Source organism: Aquarana catesbeiana, linkage group LG05 (genome assembly GCF_042186555.1).
Source record: "Aquarana catesbeiana isolate 2022-GZ linkage group LG05, ASM4218655v1, whole genome shotgun sequence".
In the NCBI taxonomy this organism is placed as follows: Eukaryota; Metazoa; Chordata; class Amphibia; order Anura; family Ranidae; genus Aquarana; species Aquarana catesbeiana.
In genome coordinates, this window is record NC_133328.1 from 574,430,027 (window position 1) to 574,451,978 (window position 21,952).

General features: G+C 44.8%; 1 protein-coding gene across 1 annotated transcript in view; it reads left to right on the plus strand.

Moving 5' to 3' along the window:
* MATN2 (matrilin 2) overlaps nucleotides 1-21,952 on the plus strand; it is a 178,402-nt gene that overhangs the window by 102,018 nt on the left and 54,432 nt on the right. The window contains exon 9 of the mRNA XM_073632018.1: nucleotides 19,425-19,547. Within this exon, the coding sequence (XP_073488119.1) occupies nucleotides 19,425-19,547 (123 nt within the window). The remainder of the gene's footprint in view (nucleotides 1-19,424; nucleotides 19,548-21,952) is intronic.

Below are 21,952 nucleotides of genomic sequence, written 5' to 3' on the forward strand. Positions count from 1 at the left end.
GAGAGGGATGGGGTGCATTAGTAGTCAACCAGGTGTTTTGCATTTCCATGTACAAACAAGGAACATGGTAACAGGATGAAAGAGCAGAGGGATAACTTCATCAGTCACTTGATTACCTTTATTGTCCAATAACATACTAGGGGTGGGGAGGTGATCTAGTTGTTTTCCTTAACAAAAATCAGGTCAACAACGTGGCTGTGCTGAGTGGTAGAGCTGTGGAAATCTCAGGGCTGGGTGGGCATACTGTACATACAAATCATTTGGCAGCTCCCATAAATGTATTTTAATGGTGTATTTAGATGTTTGTCTGGAGTTCAGATTTAAATTTTCCTGCAAAGATATGTATTGTTATGGATAAACAGAACCACTGCCACATTTGATTGCATTCTGTAGACCTTGGCTTGTAAAACCACAGGGTATTTATGAAGCTCCTACAAGCTAAACTGAAGTTTTGGTATTTAAACCACTTTATAGGTCCTGTGGCACATGGCTTTGTCATTTTTAAACAGGTTTTGCATTCCCTTACTAGTCTATTAGAATGCAATTCCTGCTTGAAGCAAGTCAGACGGTGGTCAAATGCATCTGTCAACGAATTCTGAATGATCTCAGAAGTGTCTTGAATGGATGTCATCAACATAAGCCCAAGGAATGAATAGCAGAGATTAATGTCATTTTCAGGTGTGTTTCTTGGAAAATCCAGCACTAGTCTAATTTTTATCTACTGCGATGCTAATGGAGAGCTTATCTAATTAATGGGTGAGCAGGAGCGGAAGCCTTGACAGATGGAGCTGGGACCAAAGGGAGCTGCGGACAGTTTATATAAGTGATGGCAAATTAATTTTATATTCATTTTAACAGAACACTTAAGCTGCAAGACATTACTACATTAATCCCCAATGCCTTCAAATATATCATGCTGCAGATGCTGCCGCAGTGCTGAAGAACAAGTAAAGAACACTTTGGTGCTTTATAAATAGCAAGATCTATCAAATAAATGTTGGTTCTCATCTCAGAAGTTATGGTAATGATGCAAAGCAAAAAAAGGATCATGATTAGAGACGAGCATAACAGAAATCAGTGATTGTTATAATAAATATGCTCTTATATATGCCCACAGGCTCACAGATCCTGAGGGTTCATAAACGTGTTAAAGTGGACCTTCCAAGGTCTTCTCGCCTCCCCTCAAAGAACTGCAGACCTCACATCTTATATTTAATTCTAGCAGCTGGCAGACCGGCAGCATTTTGGCTTTACCTGCCTTCTTCCTAATGGGCACATAGACGCATATGAATGGCTACCAGTACATGAGTTCACTATTGGGTTGACACATAGACCATTACAACTGACTAGTCTTTGTGCAGTATAAGCTCTAGTCTAGACAAAAGACACTGGGGAGCTGTGAGTCTGCAGAACTCTACAGACTATTGGCAGGTAATTTCTCCTGTGTTTCTCCCTCCATACAAGATAGTACTGGATGTCAAACTCACCCAGTTATGTCAATAGGACTGTGCTGCAACCACTTGGGGTTATCATTCTTCGGAGGCTGTAGCAGCGAACTTTCTTTTATTTGAGATGCCATACCTCATTTCTACACTCTGAGCCTCACTATTTCCATATTACCAATATGCCATTTTTACTACCAAACCTGAAAATAGGGAAGTATTGCCAGGAGATAAGAAGGGAGTTTAGGAGTCTAATAAGGGGAATTAGCTCATAAAGCCATCTGTAAGTGGAACTTTAAGGTAATGTCTACTTGGGAAGTGAACCCATTCATTGAAAGTAGTATGAAGATTGAAGGGATGCAATCGTCTGGAGCAGAAGGGAACCAGACATAGTTTTCAATTTAGATTGGTTTACATGAAGACCCAAGAGAGTGGCAAACTTACCCAAGATGGTTAGGGGGTTAGGAATAGAGATGTATTCTGTAAACAGTGTAAGTTTACAGTCAGCACCAGCCATTTTAACTCCCTTAGTGTGGACCATCATTCTTATAGCTTCTGCTAAAACTTAAACTTTTTAGCAAAATGGGTAAAAGTGGAAAGCCTTGTCTGGTATTTTTCCGAAAAGGGGTCAAATTCAATCCATAGCACTTAAGTTTAGCCTGTAGGGAACTATAGAAAGCTGCTATCCAGGACATTAAAGCGGACCTTCAGTCATTTTTTTCAACTTTCCATCTATTAAATCTTCTGCCCTTGTTGTTTTAACTTTGGATAGTAAAACATATTTTTTCTGCCAGTAAATATTTTATACAGCCCACTTCCTCTTTCTTGTCTAGTAAAAAGCTTAGGCTTATGACATCATGCACAACTCTCTCTAACTCTCGTGAGAGTTTGCCAGGAAGGGAGGGGGGATGAGTCATAAAAGGGCCAATGAGAGCTGCAGAGCTGGAGGTGTGCCTCTGTGTGTCTGTGTAAATCTAGGAAGTGAACAGGCAGCAACTTTAGCTGCCCACAGTTAAAATAGTTTCAACCAGACTCGGTGGAAGTAGATTTCTGCAGCATATTTGGCAAGTACAGAATCACAGTATATATAAAATAATATGCAAAGTGGTTGGAGGGAAGCTTCAGAATGGCAAAGATGTTTTTATTACAAATTATGTGAGCAGACTGCAGTTCCTTGAAGTGTGAGCCAAAACCTAGATGTTGTAATACAGATGTTGGATAAGGTCATGGCAAAATATCGAAAACTTTGGAGATATCTAAGATTAGCAATAAAAGTTCTTGCAAACGAGAGCAGGCCAAGTGATTACGATGAAGTACAGTACTCTTCAAATGCTGGCTCCCTTTTGTCACCTAGGAATGAATCCAACCTGGTTCTTCTTGTTAAGTCTAAAGGTTAAGATTTTCTTGAGCATCTTTGTGTCAACATTCAGCAACGATTTTGGTTGATAATTCCACCAATTGTGAGGTCCCTTGTTTGGTTTGGGGACCATAGTGATAATTGTTGTAAGCATGATGAATGAAAAGGATTCCCCTTGTTTAATTCAGTTAAATAGTTGAGTTAAGCATGGAGAAATTACATCAGACTTTTTTTTAACATCCACATGGAATCAGAAGACCAATGGACAAACTTTCATCTTAAGAGTCCATAATCCTTTATTGCTGATAACAGTGAGTAGTAGGATGATAACTCATAGCCAACATGTTTCAGGGACCAAAATATCCTCCTTCTTCAGGGCTTGGACAATGAGCTTTTTGGGAATCCCCCTGCCCTGTTGGGCTTCTGAGGTTTTTCTATTGCTCCACTACCCTTTGTTTAACGGGGGGAAAAAAATCAGTTCAGCTACTCACATCTTCCTTTTCATTGGATTTTCTTACAAAAGAGGGTGAGGGATCTATCTGGTCCAGGCCATTTGCTGGGTTTGAGGTGTTTGATAGTAGATAATACTTTTGTTTCTGAAATGTCTGCATCTATTGAATATCTCTGGGTGAGGGTGAGGTTAGAAAGTGAAAGCCCTTGCAGGAAATCAGAGATATCGATGTCGAGATGGGGAGGTAGAATATATAAAAAGATGGTGCCTAAATTCCTCTAATCTCAGGAGTAGGAGGGTCCCGACTTGAGGGTGTGCCAAGGGTGAGCATACATGCATCTGAGTGCCTTGAAGAAGCATGTATCTAGCCTCTGGGTTAGTTATTTGATTTTTACCCAAAAAGAGGGATCTTTATGAAACGCTATTAATTTTTATTTTGTAGTAGCATTGGCTTGTAATATGTGGGAACAATGGTCGCCAAAGTATGTTTTTCCTGCAAGCTGGCTATATATTCCAAGCTTCTGCAAATAGTGAAAGATGTTGACTTGTTATTGGGGAAAGTTTAGACCGAGGAACATTTATAAAGAGCCAGTTAGAGTCATTTGAAGGTTGTAGGGAGCACTCTAGGGCAGGCCCACAGGTCTCAGGAAAACTGGGAAACAAAGGGAAGGGGTCGGAGGTAAGGAAAAGAAATAAGAAAAGTTGAGGGGGTAATTTCCACATTATGGCCACTAGATAGTGGTGGCTAATATAGGAAGTAAATATACTCCACAGTTCCATCTAGTGGCCTTAATGCGGTATTTTCTCAGTTTACATTTTCAATCTGCAAAGAATAAAGCCTAAGAACATTCCATTTTCGCCATTCGCACAGAACAAATTTACATGTAGTTTCAATGGACAAACAGCTAGGCTATTTTTTCTTTTTGTACATTATACTCTAAATGTGCAGATAAGCCCTTGTCAAGATATTTGGGAAGGGGGGAGGTGTTCAGAGGGGGATAAAGGAGAGAAAGGGGTAAAACTAGACAGTGTATACAGAATGCAAGTCAAACAACATAACAGTAAGTTAAATACGGTATGTTCTTGGTTCACACCTGTACGGGTTTGCACAGGCACGGCAGCCTATTCATTTGAACGGGTTGCCCTGCCTGCGTTTCTTGCAAAAAAAAGGTGCTTGGGCCTTTTTAAAAACACGACTGCAGGGAAATCTCATGGTGCTTTTAAACAATGCAATTTCCCTGCAATTCCTACATCCGCAAACGCGCTGCAAGTTGAGATGCGTGGGGGGGCCATTAAGAATGAATGGCAGCCCCAAGCGTCCCCACTGAACAGTGTGATTTGGCTGTGATTCCCGCACTTGCAACCACCAGCTCAAGTGCCGTCGGGTGTGAACCTAACTGGGCAAAGTGCAGAGCTGCCTGCCTTCTGAACTGCCTGGGGTCACTAAAGTGTAAGTAAACCCCCCTATCGTTTTCAGCCAAGGAAGCTGCCATCTTTGCCTCTGTTTAATCTGCAACTGCCATGATGCTGCACATGTGATCAGTTATGACACCAGCCATTGGATGGTTTGGCAGTTTGGTTGAGAGCACAACCAATGTGAAAGTTACATTTCTGGCACGTGCCGGAAATTAAACTGTTTTATGGATGGATTTACTTCCACTTTTAAGGTTAGAGGTGGTGTGTAGATTACGGAGAGGTCTATAATTTGGAAATTGAAGACACCAGTGCAGAGAAAAGGTCCCAGGAAGGAGTGGAGCGGTGTCAGGCCAACTATGCCCCCAGGTCCCATGCATGGTGTGCTGTGGCTATAGTTATGCACACAACCTGGAAAATTCATTTTGATAATCACCCTCCTAAGGCTATGTATTCACATGTGTTAAAGCAGAGAATTCTGTACCTTCCTAAATTCAAGGCCTCAAAAAGTTTGTTGAGCAAAATAATTTAAAGCTGAACTCTAGCCTTGCCTTCAGTCTTGCACAGTTCTACGGGATCCTCTCTTGTACTGAAATTTCTGTGAGCTTCTCACAGTGTGCATTAGAAGCTGCAGAAAGTTAGATAGAGCCTGCCTCATTTCCTGGCTGGACGACTTCCAGCATCATTTAGCCCTTTCCTTTCCAGACAAACTGCCCCTGCCCGTCCCTATCATTCATCAGCTTTCAGTTCTTTCAATCATGGAGGCTTTACATTACCTAGGGTGATCTGCTTGCAGTCTGCCTTAGAACACCCACTCCTCCAGACTAACATTCATCCATAAGGGCATTTTGATATTTGCACAACGCCTCCCACGAGCCAGCCTACTGCTTGTATCAGGGGTGAGCATTCTGCTTGCGCCATTCACAAACCATGATCTGCCTGCATTGCATAGAGAAGCACAACGGCCTAGTAATAACATCACTGGGTCTAAAATAAGGTATGTAATGAAAACTGAAAGGTTTTATTTCAAGTAGTAATTAGCATGTAGATGAGGAAGAATAAGGGAAGGCAAAATATAGGCAGATAAAACGTCAAGCTCAGCTCCCTGCAAAAAAAAAAAGTTTTCCCATGCAATTGAGCTGTGCCCACACTGCATAAGCTAAAGTGGAGTTCCACTTACATATTTTTTATTTTTTTCAAAGGTAACTGTTTTTATTTAATCTCAGGTTGTAATCGCTATTTTTAGTAAAACTGCCGCTGTATTTCCAAATTTTTAAAATAAAACTAACCAGGGGGCGTGGCCTGGACATGGCGGGGTGAAGTCGCTTGGTGCTTGAGCTCCCGCATCCAGACCCAGCAATCAAGGCTGTTATGCCGCTAAATCAGCATTTTTTCACCCGGTCATGAGCTATCGCAAGAGAGGCAAGTACAAGGGTACTCCCAAGCCGAATCCGGCAGCCCAAATCAACCGATATCTGAAGGAAAAGCACAGAACTAGTCCGGAGGCCCGTACTGAATCTACACGTGGCGCGGCCTGTGTACCCTCTTCGTCTTCTGACGGCATGGCGAATTCACAGTACTCGGGATCACAATCTTTGACAGGGATCCCGAACTTACTAAACCCCCTGGGGAGCAGCCAGTCAGTAGCAAGTCTATCTGTGCACCATACCAGAGATGATTCCGACATCAGAGAACTGCTTCGGGCCCTACCTACTAAAGCAGATCTGGAGGCCCTCCCTACTAAGGCAGACATGGAGGCACTTGTCCTCAGAGTGGAGGAACAGCACCGCCGAGACCTGCAGGAGGTCCGTACGGAGGTCCGGGAGATTGACGAGCGGTTGACCAGAGAGGAAGCCTCGATGGGTGCAATGGAAATCCGAGTAGCACAGCTGGAGAGAACACAGCAGCGTTACCAAGAACAGCTTGCTGAGGTGCAGCTACATGCCGAGGACTTAGAGAACCGTAGCCGCCGTCAGAACATTCGGTTCAGAGGCATACCAGAAGCTACCATCCCGGAGGATCTGTTGGCGACAGTACGGGAGCTGATACGTACAATCTTGGATGGGGACATTCCAGCCACACTAGAATTTGATAGAGTACACAGGGCTCTTGGCCCTAAACACAATGACGCTGAATGGCCCCGGGATGTACTATGCCGCGTGCACAGATACAGCCATAAGGAGCAGATCATGCGTGCAGCACGCATCAAGGGCCCAGTGAACTTTGATAGGGCGCATATCTCTGTCTATCCGGACGTGTCCCGTGCAACCCTCATGAGGAGGGCTATGCTGAAGCCGCTGCTGGAGCGATTATACCATGCAGAGCTAACATACGGATGGGGATTCCCTCTCCAGTTGACAATCCGTAAGGGCAGCGAATCGTTCACACTATGCAGACATGCTGAGCTCCCAGAACCATTCTCCTTCCTAGGGATGGAACCGGTGGCACTGAGAGACTGGTTAGGTCCCCTACCAAGCAGAGAATTACGTCCGGCTCCGCAGAGCACTCAGGTGGGCCTTCCTCGCCGATCAACTAGGCGCAGACACTGGGAACCCACGCCAATAGGTAGAGGAGAACCGGAACCGTAAGACCCGAGCTCACCTTTAATGTAAGTGACATGCAACATGAGATGGGTGTTCTGGGGATCATACCATATTTACAGCATAACTGACTGGCTCTGTGATGGCGGTACTGATACCCCGCCGACTTCTCTTTTCGCTCCTATTTTTGTTTCTGTTGTTTTTATGTTTGGTACCCCACATGGTTCTGCTGGGTCTCCAGAGATGTCCCCCCCACCCGTATCACAGTATGAGCAGTTCTTAAAGGCCCAAAGGCTACGAGAATAGCCAGGTGGAGCACCCCTTCCTCTCCAGGAGGCCGCAGAAGGGCCATATAAGGATACCTGCTTTCCCCCTGTCCCAGGACATGATACAGATGACCCCACCTGACCCACACCACCCAATGGAAAGTTAAAGCCTGCAGAGTTGGGGTAACCACAGCAAGGAACAACTAGATGGATCTGTGACACCCTGGAATGTACTCTATTTTAACATCTTAATCTGGAGTTCTCTGATCCCACATGACATCGTTCATCAATAAGTACTCTAGTGATAGAACTGCAGCAGTTATGTTCTGATGGGGGAAGAACCTGGGGGGAGGTGTAGGGGGCTCCAGAATGTTTTCGGGAACTGGGGGGGGGGTGGCCTGGGTTCCTGGCGGAGTTAGTGGCGGGATCAATACCTGTGAAGATGTGGGGTTATTGCTGACATAATGCTACGGTATGTATAGCATGGACAAGCATGTAGTTGACACTGTTATTATTATGCTAAAGGGTTGTGCCTCATTATTGCTCCAAAGGTTCAGATCCTCGCCCGATCCACACCCGGGATACTAGACAGACATGACGGCATCCTATAGGTAGGCTATTAGCATACTGGGATCCGGATACAGGAAGTGGTGTGTGTCGGGCGACGTAGGGCCTCCAAATGGGTCATGCATCTCAATTTGTATTTTTCCGCAGAGCCATTCGGTATCCTGCTTAAGTTTCCTTTGATTGTATAATGGTTATGGGTCTGGTTGGGGAGCTCCCGACCTCGGTTGTGTTCAGCCACTACCCCAAATAGGATAACATCCCGCTGGGATTTGGTTTAGTAGTCCCAAGGGTGTTTTGAGACTAAGTCTCCCAAACGCTATAAGCGTCTTAGTTTTCCCTTTTTTTTTTTTGTTTTGTTTTTTTTGTACCCCTTTCCTGAGCCTAGCCTACACCATGGACTCCAGGGATACTATCAGATTAATGTCTATCAACGTCAAGGGACTTAATACCCCTGAGAAAAGATCTATTGTCTTAGCTAATTTGAAACAAGCAAAGGCCCATACATGCTTTTTACAAGAAACTCATTTTCGAGCAGATGTAATGCCAAGACTTCGAGATCGCTTTTTCCCAACTGCATATCATGGGTGCTCGTCCGAATCCAAGTCAAAGGGGGTTAGCATTTTAAGACGTGCCGCAACGCCATGAACACTGAAGGACCAGTGGAATGATAATGAGGGACGGGCACTGTTAATAAAGGGAACCTTGGGCAGCTCCTTGGTAACTCTAGTGAACTTGTACCTCCCCAACACTGGTCAGATTAGATTCCTTGAGTCTGTTCTGACGAAATTACAAGATTTTGCTGAGGGGGCGGTGATTCTGGGGGGAGACCTCAATTTTACTATGGACCCACACCTAGACGCGTCTAGGCAAACTTCCCAAATTTCCTATGCAGCACTCAAGCGTCTAAAAAGGAACTTTCATGCCTTCCACCTGGTGGACGTATGGAGGGTGCTGAACCCTACACAGAGGGACTACACCTTCTACTCTCATCCTCATGATTCTTATACGAGAATCGATCTTTTTATGCTACCCCAATCCATGCTGTCTAGGGTGCGATCAGCCTCCATAGGGTCCATTACTTTCTCAGACCATGCGCCAGTCTTTGTTGACATAGACCTTTTACCACATGTGCCTAAACAATGGCAATGGAAGCTTAATGACTCACTACTTCAAGATCCTGAAGTAGTGGAGGAAGTGGCTAGGGAACTTAGAAACTTATTTTCGGACAATGCGGGCCCGGATAGTACACCCAGATGATCTGGGAGGCACACAAGTGCACTATCAGAGGAATGCTAATAAAAATAGGTACTCGCCTCAAGAAGGCAAGGGCTCAGCAAATCCTTGACCTCTTAGATAAAATTAGGGTACTGGAATCCATACATAAACAATCCCTTGCACCCCAAACACTTTTGGAGCTCACAACTCTGAGAAATCAATTGAGATCCCTGGCGATGTTCAGAGCTAAGGCGGTGATCACGAAATGCAAACGCACTTTCTATGAGCACAGCAACAAATGTGGTAAATTGCTAGCGAAGGCCTTGAGAGCCCAGAGAGCACAAACGTTCATCCCTGAGCTCATGGGAGAACAGGGCCACAAAGTACATAATACGGAGGACATTGCGGAACAGTTCCGCAAGTATTATACCTCTCTATATAACCTTCCTCGACATTCATCGGCTAGTGATAAATTAAGAGAAAGGGAGGCCATACGAGAGTATATTCAGAAATCGGGTCTCCCCCAGCTGCCTGATGAGGCATTAGCGACTATGGAGGAACCACTAACGAGGGAGGAGGTAGCCCGGGCCATCGCCAGCATGCAAAAAGGTAAAGCCCCGGGCCCAGACGGGTACTCGCTGACATACTATAAGACATTTGGGGGTATCCTAACATCACACTTTCTTGCTGCTTTTAATGGCACAGGAGAGGGGGCGAGTCTCCCTCAAGACTCACTACGGGCGTTCATTACTGTGATACCAAAGGAGGAGAAAGACCCGTTGTATTGTCAGAACTATAGGCCCATATCCCTCCTTAATGTGGATCTGAAGAGCTTCACCAAGATTCTGTCCTTGAGACTATCGGATTGGATCCCGTCCATTATCCACTCAGATCAGGTTGGTTTTGTGCCCTCCAGAGAGGCGAGGGATAACACCACGAAAGCAATCAACCTTATCCACGCAGCTCACATGAAGGGAATTCCGATGCTACTTCTCTCTACCGACGCCGAAAAGGCGTTCGATAGGGTGAACTGGCCCTTCTTGATCGAGACCTTATCTCACATAGGATTAGGACAGAGGATGATGAACTGGATGCTTGCTATATATTCTGAGCCATCGGCTCAGGTGAAAGTAAATGGCCTACTATCCTCCCCCTTTGCTATTGCCAACGGGACAAGACAGGGGTGTCCCTTATCCCCTTTAATATTTATTTTAGCACTGGAGCCCTTTCTCCGTATTGTGAGAGATAACCCTAACATATCGGGGATACACCTAAAGGACTCCTTGACTCCCAAAATAGCAGCCTTCGCGGACGACCTGCTCTTCTTTATATCTAATCCCCTAGTCTCCACACCTAACTTGATGTCAGAGCTCAGGGAATACGGTAAATTATCCAATTTTAAGGTTAACTTCCAAAAATCGGAAGCCCTAAATATATCTATGCCGAATTCATTGGCTAAACTGCTGCAAGCGGATTTCCCCTTTAAGTGGGCGGATTCCTGTATTAAATACTTGGGCATCCGTCTACCAAAGAAGGTGGAAGACGTATTCACTTTTAATTTCCCTCCCATGCTGAGAGACATTAAAAAAGACCTGCAGAAGTGGCAAACAGGCTTGTTTTCCTGGTTTGGAAGATGTAGTATAGTAAAAATGAATGTCATGATTCTATACTATCTCCAAACCCTACCCGTCAGGATCCCCAAGGCATTTCTAAGAGCAGCAAACTGGGAATTGACCCTGTTCATTTGGGCTAGGAAGCCCCCGAGGCTCGCCCAATCAATCCTACGGTTACCAAAAATGCTTGGTGGAATGGCCCTTCCAGATGTGGCCCTCTATCATTCAGCTTGTCATTTGACAAGAATAATTGACTGGTGTCGCCATGGGACACTAAAACAATGGATTAAAATTGAAAGGTGTTTGACGGGTGTGGAATTAGAGGGTTTGCCATGGTGTCAGCAGAATTTGCCAACCCGCATAACGAATCATCCTACAGTGGGTGAGACGTGGCGAATGGCCCAAAAAATATTTAGAGATCATTCGATTGTGCCCGCTCCTTCGCCATTAACCTCAATAATTGGTAACCCTGCCTTTAGCCCAGGAGTAAACGAACCCAGATTCCAAGCTCTTAAGGGGAGTAATAGGTCTCAGCTCCGTCATTTCATTGGGAATGGGAAATGGATGACCAGGGAGGAAATCATGGATGATCCCCATCTGGCGAGCCTTTCTTTTTGGCAAAAAGTCCAATTAGCGCATTTTCTTAGAGCTCAGCCCCCGCCGGCACCTTTCTTGCGAGAACTAACAGCATTTGAACTTATTTGTTCGGAGCAGGAGCCGTTGCGCCATGCCATTTCATTAACCTACCAGCTCCTTATCTCACCCCCCAAGGGATTCAGACCTCCTTATCTAGCCAAGTGGGAACGAATCCTGGGAATAAAGTTAAGCGAGAGACAGGCAGAAAGAATATTTCTCTTTACCTACAAGACCTCGATCTGTGCGGCCCAACAGGAGGCAGGGTTTAAGATCCTATCACATTGGTATTACACGCCAGACAGATTACATCGGATGTTTCCTCAGAGCACGAATGTTTGCTGGAGGTGTGGAGAGGAAGAGGGCACTCTCCTTCACATATTCTGGTCTTGTAGGCTTCTAGCACCTTTCTGGTCAGAGGTACACCGGATCACACAGAAGTTTACAGATAGGGAGCTGCCCAAGACCCCTGAGTTCTTTTTACTACACCATCATGAAATACCAAGCAAGGCATACAGGAAATCAATCCTGCCCTCATTGGTTACAGCAGCGAAAAGCTGCATCCCCCTGAGCTGGAAGAGGACAGAGCCCCCGGGTATCGCAGTATGGTTGAAAAAAATAGTTGACATTCACAAAATGGAAGACCTCGTGGCCATGGACCAGGGGCGTGGAGAACAGTTCTCTAAAAAGTGGTATTATTGGCTCCAATTTTTCTACCCAGAAGAGTACGCAGAGCTGGTGGCCTAGATAATAGGAAAATGGAGACACTGTAGGTGTGGCCAGAGAGGGGTGGTTTTTCCACTTCCCCCCTCCCTCCCCCCCCCCCCCCTTTTTTTTTTTTTTTTCTCTCTCTCTCTCTCTCTCTCTTCTTTCCTTCTTATTTCTCTCCCCCTCGCTTTCTATACCTTAATTCTCTCCTTCTTTTCCGTTTTTGGTGTTTTTCTGTTCACATGTTACGGTGCACAGATAAGGGAAAAGGAGGAGGAACACAGAAAATTAAGCAAAGAAAATACATTAAGAGGTAATACATAATACTAAGCATGGCACAGCAGGCCTCCTTAAATTGTAGACCGGCTAACTAGGATAAGACTGTATAGGAATATACACGCTATCAGGCGGTATTGCTAGTCTAGTAAGGATTAATCAGTAGAAATGTCTATAAAATGTGGAAAATTGTTATGCCTGTCCTATCGATGTTTGTATATTGCGGTTTTCCTGCCTCTTTGCAAATAAAGAATTAAAAAAAAAAAAGAATTAAAACTAACCTTTGTTTTGGCTGTGTTGCGTGCTTCCATCTTGCTTGTGGGCATGTGAAGCCCACTAGGATACTATTCTGGGATATGGTGCTTCTGGATACCCAGTATGCACCTCCCGATCTCGTTCATGCGCATTAAACACAGGTTACAGCGCAGGATACATCTCTGGTTGTCATCACAATCACATTTAAATCTCGCGATGCTGAGAGGCGACGATGCCCACTGACCTCCGGGAATCATGACACACATCTCCCAGGAGCCAGTGCGCCACAGGAAACTTTGTACATCACCACAGAGGGGAGAAACAGGAAGAGAGAGAGCCTTGGAAACAAGGTAAACAAAGAGGAAAACAAAAATAAAAAATCCTCAATGCAGTTATTACAGTCAGTTTAGAGGCTAATGATGAGAAGATTAAAAAGTGGGTGGAACTCCGCTTTAACTGCTTATTTTGTCCAGGCAGAGGCGGCTCTCTAATTAGGCTGTCGCCTTAGGCCTCGCGCTCCCAGGGGCCACGCGGTCGCCTAATTTGCCCATACCACAACCTCAATGATTCACCGTGACCGTCAATCAGAGTCCCGCAATGCCCGCGGCTTGTGCGGGGTGTCTCCATTCCTGCCCGTCGCAAGCTCCACTGTGTATAGCAGCCGGCATCTCTCCCCAGCTGCTTGACACACACAGTGCACTGCGGAGCTGAGCGAACTGAACCTGCCCCTCCTCCGCCTGTTGTGATATTTTCCTGTGCGCAGAGAACGAGGAGGGGCGGAGGCTCACCACTGTACCGGGAGCGTGCTAGTCTGAGGTCTGTGTAATCTAAAACTGAGTCTTGCAAGAATTCATTTGGAGTGATTTGGGGGAGAGGATATGTGCTAAGGGGGCACTTTAGAACTTGTGCCCTAAGGGGGCTTGGATATGAAATCAATCCCCCCAGCACGTCTTCTTCTCTCCCAAAGTGCCCCCTACCACATATCCCCCCCCCCAATCAAACATATGCTGTCTGCCACAAAGGGGGGGGGGGGCTCTAGGCACCCCACAAGAGATGCGGATAAATTCTCCCATTGCCCAAACTAGTATCCCCCTTCCAGGCAAGTTAGTGGTAAGTGGAGCAAAGTGTGGGTTCCAAGTCACAGGGCAGGTTCACACCATGAATCGCACAGGAACGCACTGTGCATTCTATGCAATTCACATGTGACCCAGGTGCAGTGCAATTTCAGCCCATTCATGTCAGCAGTCTCTAACCATCTCTTGTATCATGTCCGCAGTCTCTGACCATCTCTTGTATCATGTCCGCAGTCTCTGACAATCTCCTGTATCATGTCTGCAGTCTCTGACTATCTCTTGTATCATGTCTGCAGTCTCTGACCATCTCTTGTATCATGTCTGAAGTCTTTGACCATCTATTGTATCATGTCTGCAGTCTCTGACCATCTTCTGTATCATTTCTGCAGTCTCTGATCATCTCTTGTATCATGTCTGCAGTCACTGATCATCTCTTGTATCATGTCTGCAGTCTCTGATCATCTCTTGTATCATGTCTGCAGTCTCTGACCATCTTCTGTATCATGTCTGCAACTCTCTCACTCTGCAGAAGGTGCTCCAGAGCCCCCTCCACATTAGAGTTCCCATTTTAAATGCAAGTTGGAACTCTGTGGACAGTGATGTAAAGTGGAACTCTGATGTAAAGGGGAATGCAGTGGACTCTGATATAAGGTAATCTCTGGTCATCAGAGCCCCTCCCCCCTTTACATTAGAGTCCCCCTCTAAAATCTGCAAATTTTCCCTTAGATCATGATCTGCAGCATTCCCTTTTACAATAGAATTCCCCTTGCACTGTAAGGGGGAATCCTGCAGACTCTGATATATGGGGGTACTCTGTGCTGGCTGGGTTATATTAACCTGACCTTCATGTAAATGGCGAAATATGTGTGTAATATATAATATATATGTAATATATATATTTGATTGTAGAATTTGCTCTAACCAATTCTACTTTAAACGGTGAATTCATAGTTCATAGAATTTAAAACACTTAATATATGCAATTTATACAGTTATTTTTATTGCTTGAATTCTTTTTCCCATTATGGGCGTGAGTGGGGCCTCATATCTCAGATTTGCCTAAGGCCTCACAAAGACTAGAGCTGCCTCTGTGTCCAGGGGCGACCTGAAACTATATACTCACACAATCCTCTGCTCCAGCGGGAAATGATGCACCCCCACGATCCAGTGGTGGACTGTTCCTGACATCCTCATGTCCAGAGCAGTTCTGTGGGCTTGATGATGTCAGGAACAACCCTCTGCACAAGACTGCTAGACCGTGGGGGGGTGCAGGATCTGCAGGGACTGGTCTTCAGCAGGGAGGATCGAAGGATTAGGTAAGTATATCTTTGTTCTTCAATCCCCTAGACAAAAATGAGCAGTTAACCCTTGCAGTGCGGCACAACTTTTTTTTTTGCCCGGAGTTGAGCTTTTGATTAAAATGAAAAAATAGTTTTTTTAGCTTTGCTTTGTTTTGCGGTATACCACACTCTCCAGAGCGCTGCCTATGGTGCATGGGCCATGCCTGACTGTGCCATCGCCTTCAGTTCCATTGCTCCCTCTGGCATCTGAAAGGTGGGAATATATATCCAGGATGCCCCAGGCATGCTTTCCGAAGCTGCTTCTTGATCCTTCTCATTCGGATGGACTGGTCTTGGGACCTAATCATTTAGAGAGCCCAAACATTTCCGGAATTAATGGCATTACTTTATTCAGCATTTGAAAATGACTATTCATTAGTAGAATCAGGAGATTTTTGTAATTTATACGCAGGATGATCTCATGCATGAATTATTAAAGTATCATTTAGTCAGAATAAAGAGAAGCACTTTGTCTTTGACTCTCAGCAGCTATTTATTTCAGAAGTGTGACCCGGACAAATGCTAGAAACGAGCACTCTAGGCAAAAGTCACGATTGGCTAATAAATATGTAATGAGGCCAGGTATTTACCTGAGTCATTTACTGCAAATTACTTTGTTTGGAAGGAAGGTCATCTTCTTCAAATATTTTGGCCTGTAATAGGAAATTAAGCCAGACCAGCCAAAGAAGAAACCCTGACATACATGACAGCTCAGATTTTGTTATGAGGCTGATGTTCATGAATTTTTTGTGTGCGTTGTCAATGTGTTTAAAGAGGTATAAACTGTATCTGAGCACCACAAACTAAAAATGCTCTTTAATTCATTTTAATATTCAAAGCAAATTCATTCATGCTTCATTTAGTTAGAAAATCACTTTGAAAAAAAAAACCCTAGCATTTCTAGCCATGGCCATATTGAGTAATGGAAGATGATTCATGTAGCATTTTCTTCCTGGAATCCATCTGCCCTTAGCTAAGACATCAAGGCAGGAAGGTGTGTTTAGCCGAGAAAGACCCTCCTCCCCTCTTCCAGATGAAAGAAACAAAAATGCCCATGTATGACATCCGTTTGGCCTAGGCCAGAAGCCAGAAAGCAACTAAAGAAATGTAAAAAAAAAAAAAAAAAGTTTAAAACAAATAAATATAATAGACCTTCTTAGGCTAGTTGCACAAGGATTAAAAATAGTTAAAGCAGAGCTCCCCCCCTCCCCCCCCCCAAAAAAAAATTAAAGTCAGCAGCTACAAATACTGTTGCTGCTGACTTTTAATATGTTGGCACTTACCTGTTCAGGCATTCAGTGGTGTCCTCACCCAAACCAATTCTTCAAACGGCTATCGGGTGCTGGCGCCACTATCTTGACAAAGGGAAACCGGCAGGTTTTCAAATGCGCATACTCGAAGTGCGCTGCGCTTTGTGAGTGGGCCGCAGTCTTCTGGGACCTGTGAAGACTCCCTGAAGGCTGCAAGGGAAGGAGGGGGGCCAAACATTTGGCTCAGTTCACTGTGGCCAACTTAGTCGTAAGTGGGACCTGGCATCTTTCAAAACCAGGTACCCGATCCCCCCCACAAAAGGTGGCAAATTTTCAGTGCATTATCATGTACCACTGTGGTTGTCAATGAGCCTTTTAATGTGCACCAACACATCCAAAAACATGCTTTTGACTAATGCTCAATGTCCAGATAAGAACTAGCATCATGGCTAACCTGTGTGTAGGTGGTGCAGTCTGTACTCCTCACTGCAGGTGCCACCCAACCGAAGCTGCAATACAGAAGAGGAAGGAAGTTGTGAGGAACTTGGTTTCTCTGTGACTTCCTGTGGTCACAAGCAGGGAGCTGTCCAATTGGATGTTGGTGCTCCATGTAACTTCAATTGCCGTCTTGGGTCAGGCAGAGTCTATTTAGGACTCTAGCTCCTGGGTTTGGCACGCTTTATGTGAGTGGCTAGTATGGGGACAGTTTCCTCGTCTGGCAGGGACAGTGCTTAGAGGTAGAGAAAGGTTTCAGAGGAGTAGGGACCATGCAAGAGCCACATCTACCTCTCCTCAGAAAGCCACCCCTTTGAATGTGGACCAGCCAGGCCGCATTCTGCTCAGACACTGTCAGTATCTTTCAATTCTACAGAGTGCTGTTTTTTGTAAGGTGGCTCTGGACCGCTAGGCCTAGTTGTATTGTGTTGGACTTTTCAACAATATATTGCTATTGCCTAACTTGGACTCTGTATGTTTACTGCCCGTCACACCATGCTGCACCTTGCTCACACTTACACATGCATTAACATGTATATTAAAAGGTATGTGTAAACAATCCCTATGGGCCACATCAGTGGCGGCTGGTGCTCTCTTCTTTTTCGATGATTTGATTGGTCATTTGCTCAAACCCCCATCGTCGATCGATCGTCCGTCCATGAGCCCCACACTTACCCCATCCAGGCTTCGGTGTCTTCCCTGCGTCTCCTCCTCTGCGTCTTTTCTTCCCCCCCCCCTGCTCCCGGCCAATGGCCAATATGGTCGCTTCTCCTCTCGGCCTATCAGGTCTTAAGATCCACTTCCTGATTGGCCAGGAGGAGAAGCAGAAAAACAAATATTAATTTGCTATTGTCGCACAACTGGGTGGGCTCAGGGCGCACCTTTTTTTGAAGCCAATTAGAGCCTCAGGCTCTAATCACTTGCTTAAAAAAAAAAAAGAAAAAACATTAAAATCTATGCGTCCAGCATCCTGCATGTAAATTAGGGGACGGGTGCATGGATTACGGGGGCGATACGGGGAACGTCCGCCACTGGGCCACATGTATTTGTTTAATACTACCTAGCTAAACTAAGAGAGTTAGAAAATTTCACGTATGGAATTTTACATTTTAGGGCAGTACGTCAATTAAAGCCCCAAAGGAAAATCTTGAGAATCCAAAATCTTTAATTGCTCAACCGGTAAAAAGTAAAGGAAAGGACAACCAATGCTTTTCGGGGACCACAAAACCCTTTATCAGGGTTGGGTGGAACAACAGAATATTATATAAACTTGAAAGTGTTCCTTTACAGATTGTCTGCAGGCAGAGGATATTAGGGAGGACAATCAGTGTTCACAGCAAAATGGCAAGGCATTTTTTATTTGACCTACTACCCTTGGATTTCTCAATTCAGTTGAAACTCCTCCCCTAAGGTGTCTCTGTTTTGTGACAAGCTGCCATTGGGCTCAAGTAATGACTTTGTCCACCCTCTAAGAACCTGTGAAAATGTGTGTCCAGTGCCTCGCCATCAGCTGTTCTTAAGCAATAAAGTTTTAACAGGTAAACGCGCAAGGTCATTTGTTTGTAGCGCAGTCTTTACTGGTCCTACTGTTCAACCTAGGTTCTGATCCCAATTTGGTGCAAACAGCCAGTTTAAAGGTATTGTTTCACTCAGTCCTTCACACAGGCACATAGTGGCAGATAGTGTCTTTCTGTGGTTTTTATTTTATTTTATAGAACTGGGATAGGGGTTGGGAAAAGCCTTGGATTACCCAGAACTAACAACTGGATGGAGGACACTATCTAGCAAACGGTTACCTGAAAAAGAAGAGTCTTCTATGAAGGAAATAGCAAACAATTCAGCACAGGGGTCTCCCACCATGGAAACAACCCTGGCCCATAGGTCAGGAACAGTCCCCCTAGCAAAGGGGCACAATGGCAACCGTCTCTTTCCCAGGTTTTCTCTAGGGCCTACTCACTGCGTCACTGACTATCTGGATGCCTACTTCCAGTTTCAGCTGACACTGCACCAACAGTCTCCTGATAAGATCCTTCTTGGACGTTGCCTGGTTGTTCCTGCGACTTGGGGATGATCCTTCAGCTCTTTGGTGAGCCAGAGTCATCCAGAACCCCTTTCAGGTTCCTAAAGCCTTGGAAGGTTTAACAGTACTTCCAAGCTGGGTCACTCGCCAGCAGGCAAAGGACCCTGCTATTCTCTGCTCATTACCTTATATTCACCTGTCATCCTCCTGCTGCTCACTCTTCTGACCAGGGATTGGCTGAGGCTGCATACAAGGTGAGCCCAGTCTCTACCCTCTCCACCCACTATGTTCCAGAGCTTTCTGGAAAGACAGGGGGAGACAGGCAAGCCTGCAGCTGCAGAGCCCAGAATAGATCAAAGTAATCAATTCAGCTCTACTGGCTACAAAAACAAAACAAAAACATTTTAGCTGCAATTCTACCTATTTTTAAAAAAAACATTGTTGTAGTGTAAGTAGTTATATCTAAGAGTGGTTCTTATGTTATATTTTTTTTTGATGTGTTTGTTACAGAAGTGGACCACTGTGCTGAGAGCAGTCACGGATGTCAGCAAATCTGTACGAACACAGAAGAATCGTATGAGTGCCAGTGCTATGAAGGGTTTAAGCTAAACAGAGATAAGAAGACCTGCAGTCGTAAGTGCCTGATGTCATAACAATAGAGTAATATGAAAAATATGTCCTCCAAGAGCACTTACCTCCTACATATGCTTTTGGAGGCCATTTTGTGGGCTAGCATTGGAAAATTTGACCAACTTCGTAATAAAATAAGAAAAATTTGCAAAATTTACTATATTTATTATATTATTTAGCTAGATTTTGGTTCACACTTTTAATCATGGACACCTGATTGGTTGCTGTGGATTAAACATTTCAGCACGCGGACCCAAAATATTCTGTCCATTCACTAGAAAATAAAGACAGTGATAAAACTGAGGTAGCTGAGCTGATATTTGGGTGCCTCAGAGGTGTCCTGTGACACCACACTGAATGCGCATTCAGAGTCCTTCACATATGAAAGTACTGGAGTCATAATTCTGTGCAGTCCTGAAAATATTGCCATTCCATTTATAAGAGGCTGGAAAAGATAGGAATGCTCAGTCATATATGTTCGCCACTATTTTATCATTTCGGTAAAATTTTAGAAAGCAAAAAAATGCACAATTCAAAAATTACCAATGATTAGGTATAAACAGGTTTAGACGACGTGATCATTATTATTATTATTATTATTATTATTATTATTATTATTATTATTATTTAAGGTACTTATATAGCGCTTTACATATACATTGTACATTCACATCGGTCCCTACCCTCAAGGAGCTTACAATCTAAGGTATCATTAGATATCATACTGTGATCCACTGATCTGATTGGTGATTTTAATTTGTTAAGTTATGCGTAGAAGAGCAGCAAACATTATCTGATGGAACCAAGCGAATCCTATATACAACCACATGCAGTTGCAGCATGTTGCGATTATCTGCAATTCACTGCTACTGTGTAGCTTACACTATAGAGAGTCATTTGTTCTATTAGTTCAAATGGATTCATATCTATTTTGTAGTAAGGTTCAGTAACACACATGGTTTACCATGTGTAACCAAAACCTGCGGTAATGCTGGAACTATGGTAAAGTATCATTCATTTTGAATGGCTCCCAATGCACATCCCTAACATGTCATAAAGCCCTGGGTTTTAGTGCACCACAACACACACATTTGATCCATCTGTGGGATGTGACACGCTGTGCTGAATCAAGTCACAGGTCCATTTAGTGTTTATTCAAAATGAAAGCGCTGCCTTGCCTTAATTTATAGTAAAACTATGGCCAGGTTGTGAACAACAAAATATTTACATACTATGTTTTTTACAAGTAACAAATACACTTTAAAATAAGCTCTCACTAACCTCTGTAGGTACAGCCATTGTGTAGCATTTCATCCTCAAATTTTACAATACAAGCAGGAATTGCTAAAGGTCTCAGCACTTTTTTGTCTCACCTCTTCCTGCGCACCTGTGCTAATTTTTCTCCTCTAATCCTGTGCACCTGTTATGTTTTCTCTTTTCCCTTTCTTTTGCGTTTTTTTTCCCTTCCTTTTTCCTATGCATCTGCTCTGTTTTCTCTCTCACTTCTCCCTGTGCACCTGCTCTGATTTCACTCTCCCCTCTTCCTGTGCTGCTTCTCTGTTTTCTCTCTCTCTCTCCTCTTTCTGTGCCCTTGCTTTGTTTTCTCCCCCCTCTTCCTGTGCACCTGCTCTGTTCCCCCCCCCCTTTTTCCTGTGCACCTTCTCTGTTCTCTCTTTCCTCTTCCTGTCCGTGTTCGGTTTGCCCCCCTCCCATCTTTCTGTGTAACTGTTCTGTTCTTCTCCCCTTTTCCTGTGCCCCTGCTGTGTTTTCCCTTCCACCCTGTTCCTGTTCCCCTGCTCTGTTTTCCTTCTCCCCTCTTCCTCTGCCCCTACTCTGTTTTCCTTGCCCCTGCTCTGTTTTCCCTTTCACCCTCTGCCCCTGCTCTGTTTCCCTTGCACCCTCTTCCTGTGTCCCTGCTCTGTTTCCCTTGCACCCTCTTCATGTGCCCCTGCTCTGTTTTCCCTTCTACCCTCTTCCTCTGCCACTGCTTTGTTTTTTCTTCTCCCCTCTTCCTATGCCCCTGCTCTGTTTTCCTTCTCTCTTCCTATGTGCTTGCTCTATTTTCCCTTCCACCCTCCTACTGTGCCCCTTCTCTGTTTTCCTTCTCCTCTCTTCCTGTACCCCTGCTCTGTTTTCCCTTCCCCCCTCTCCCTGTGACCCTGCTCTGTCCCCCCCCCCTTTCTTGGGCCCCTGCTCTGTTTTCCACCCCCGCCCCTTCCTGTGACCCTGCTCTGTTTTCCTCCCCCTCTTCCTGTGCCCCTGCTCTGTTTTCCTTCTCCCCACTTCCTCTGCCCTGTTTCACCCCCCCCACGTCTTCATGTGCTCCTGCTCTGTTTTCCTTCCCCCCTCTTCCTGTGCCCCTGCTCTGTTTTCCTTCCCCCCTCTTCCTGTGCCCCTGCTCTGTTTTC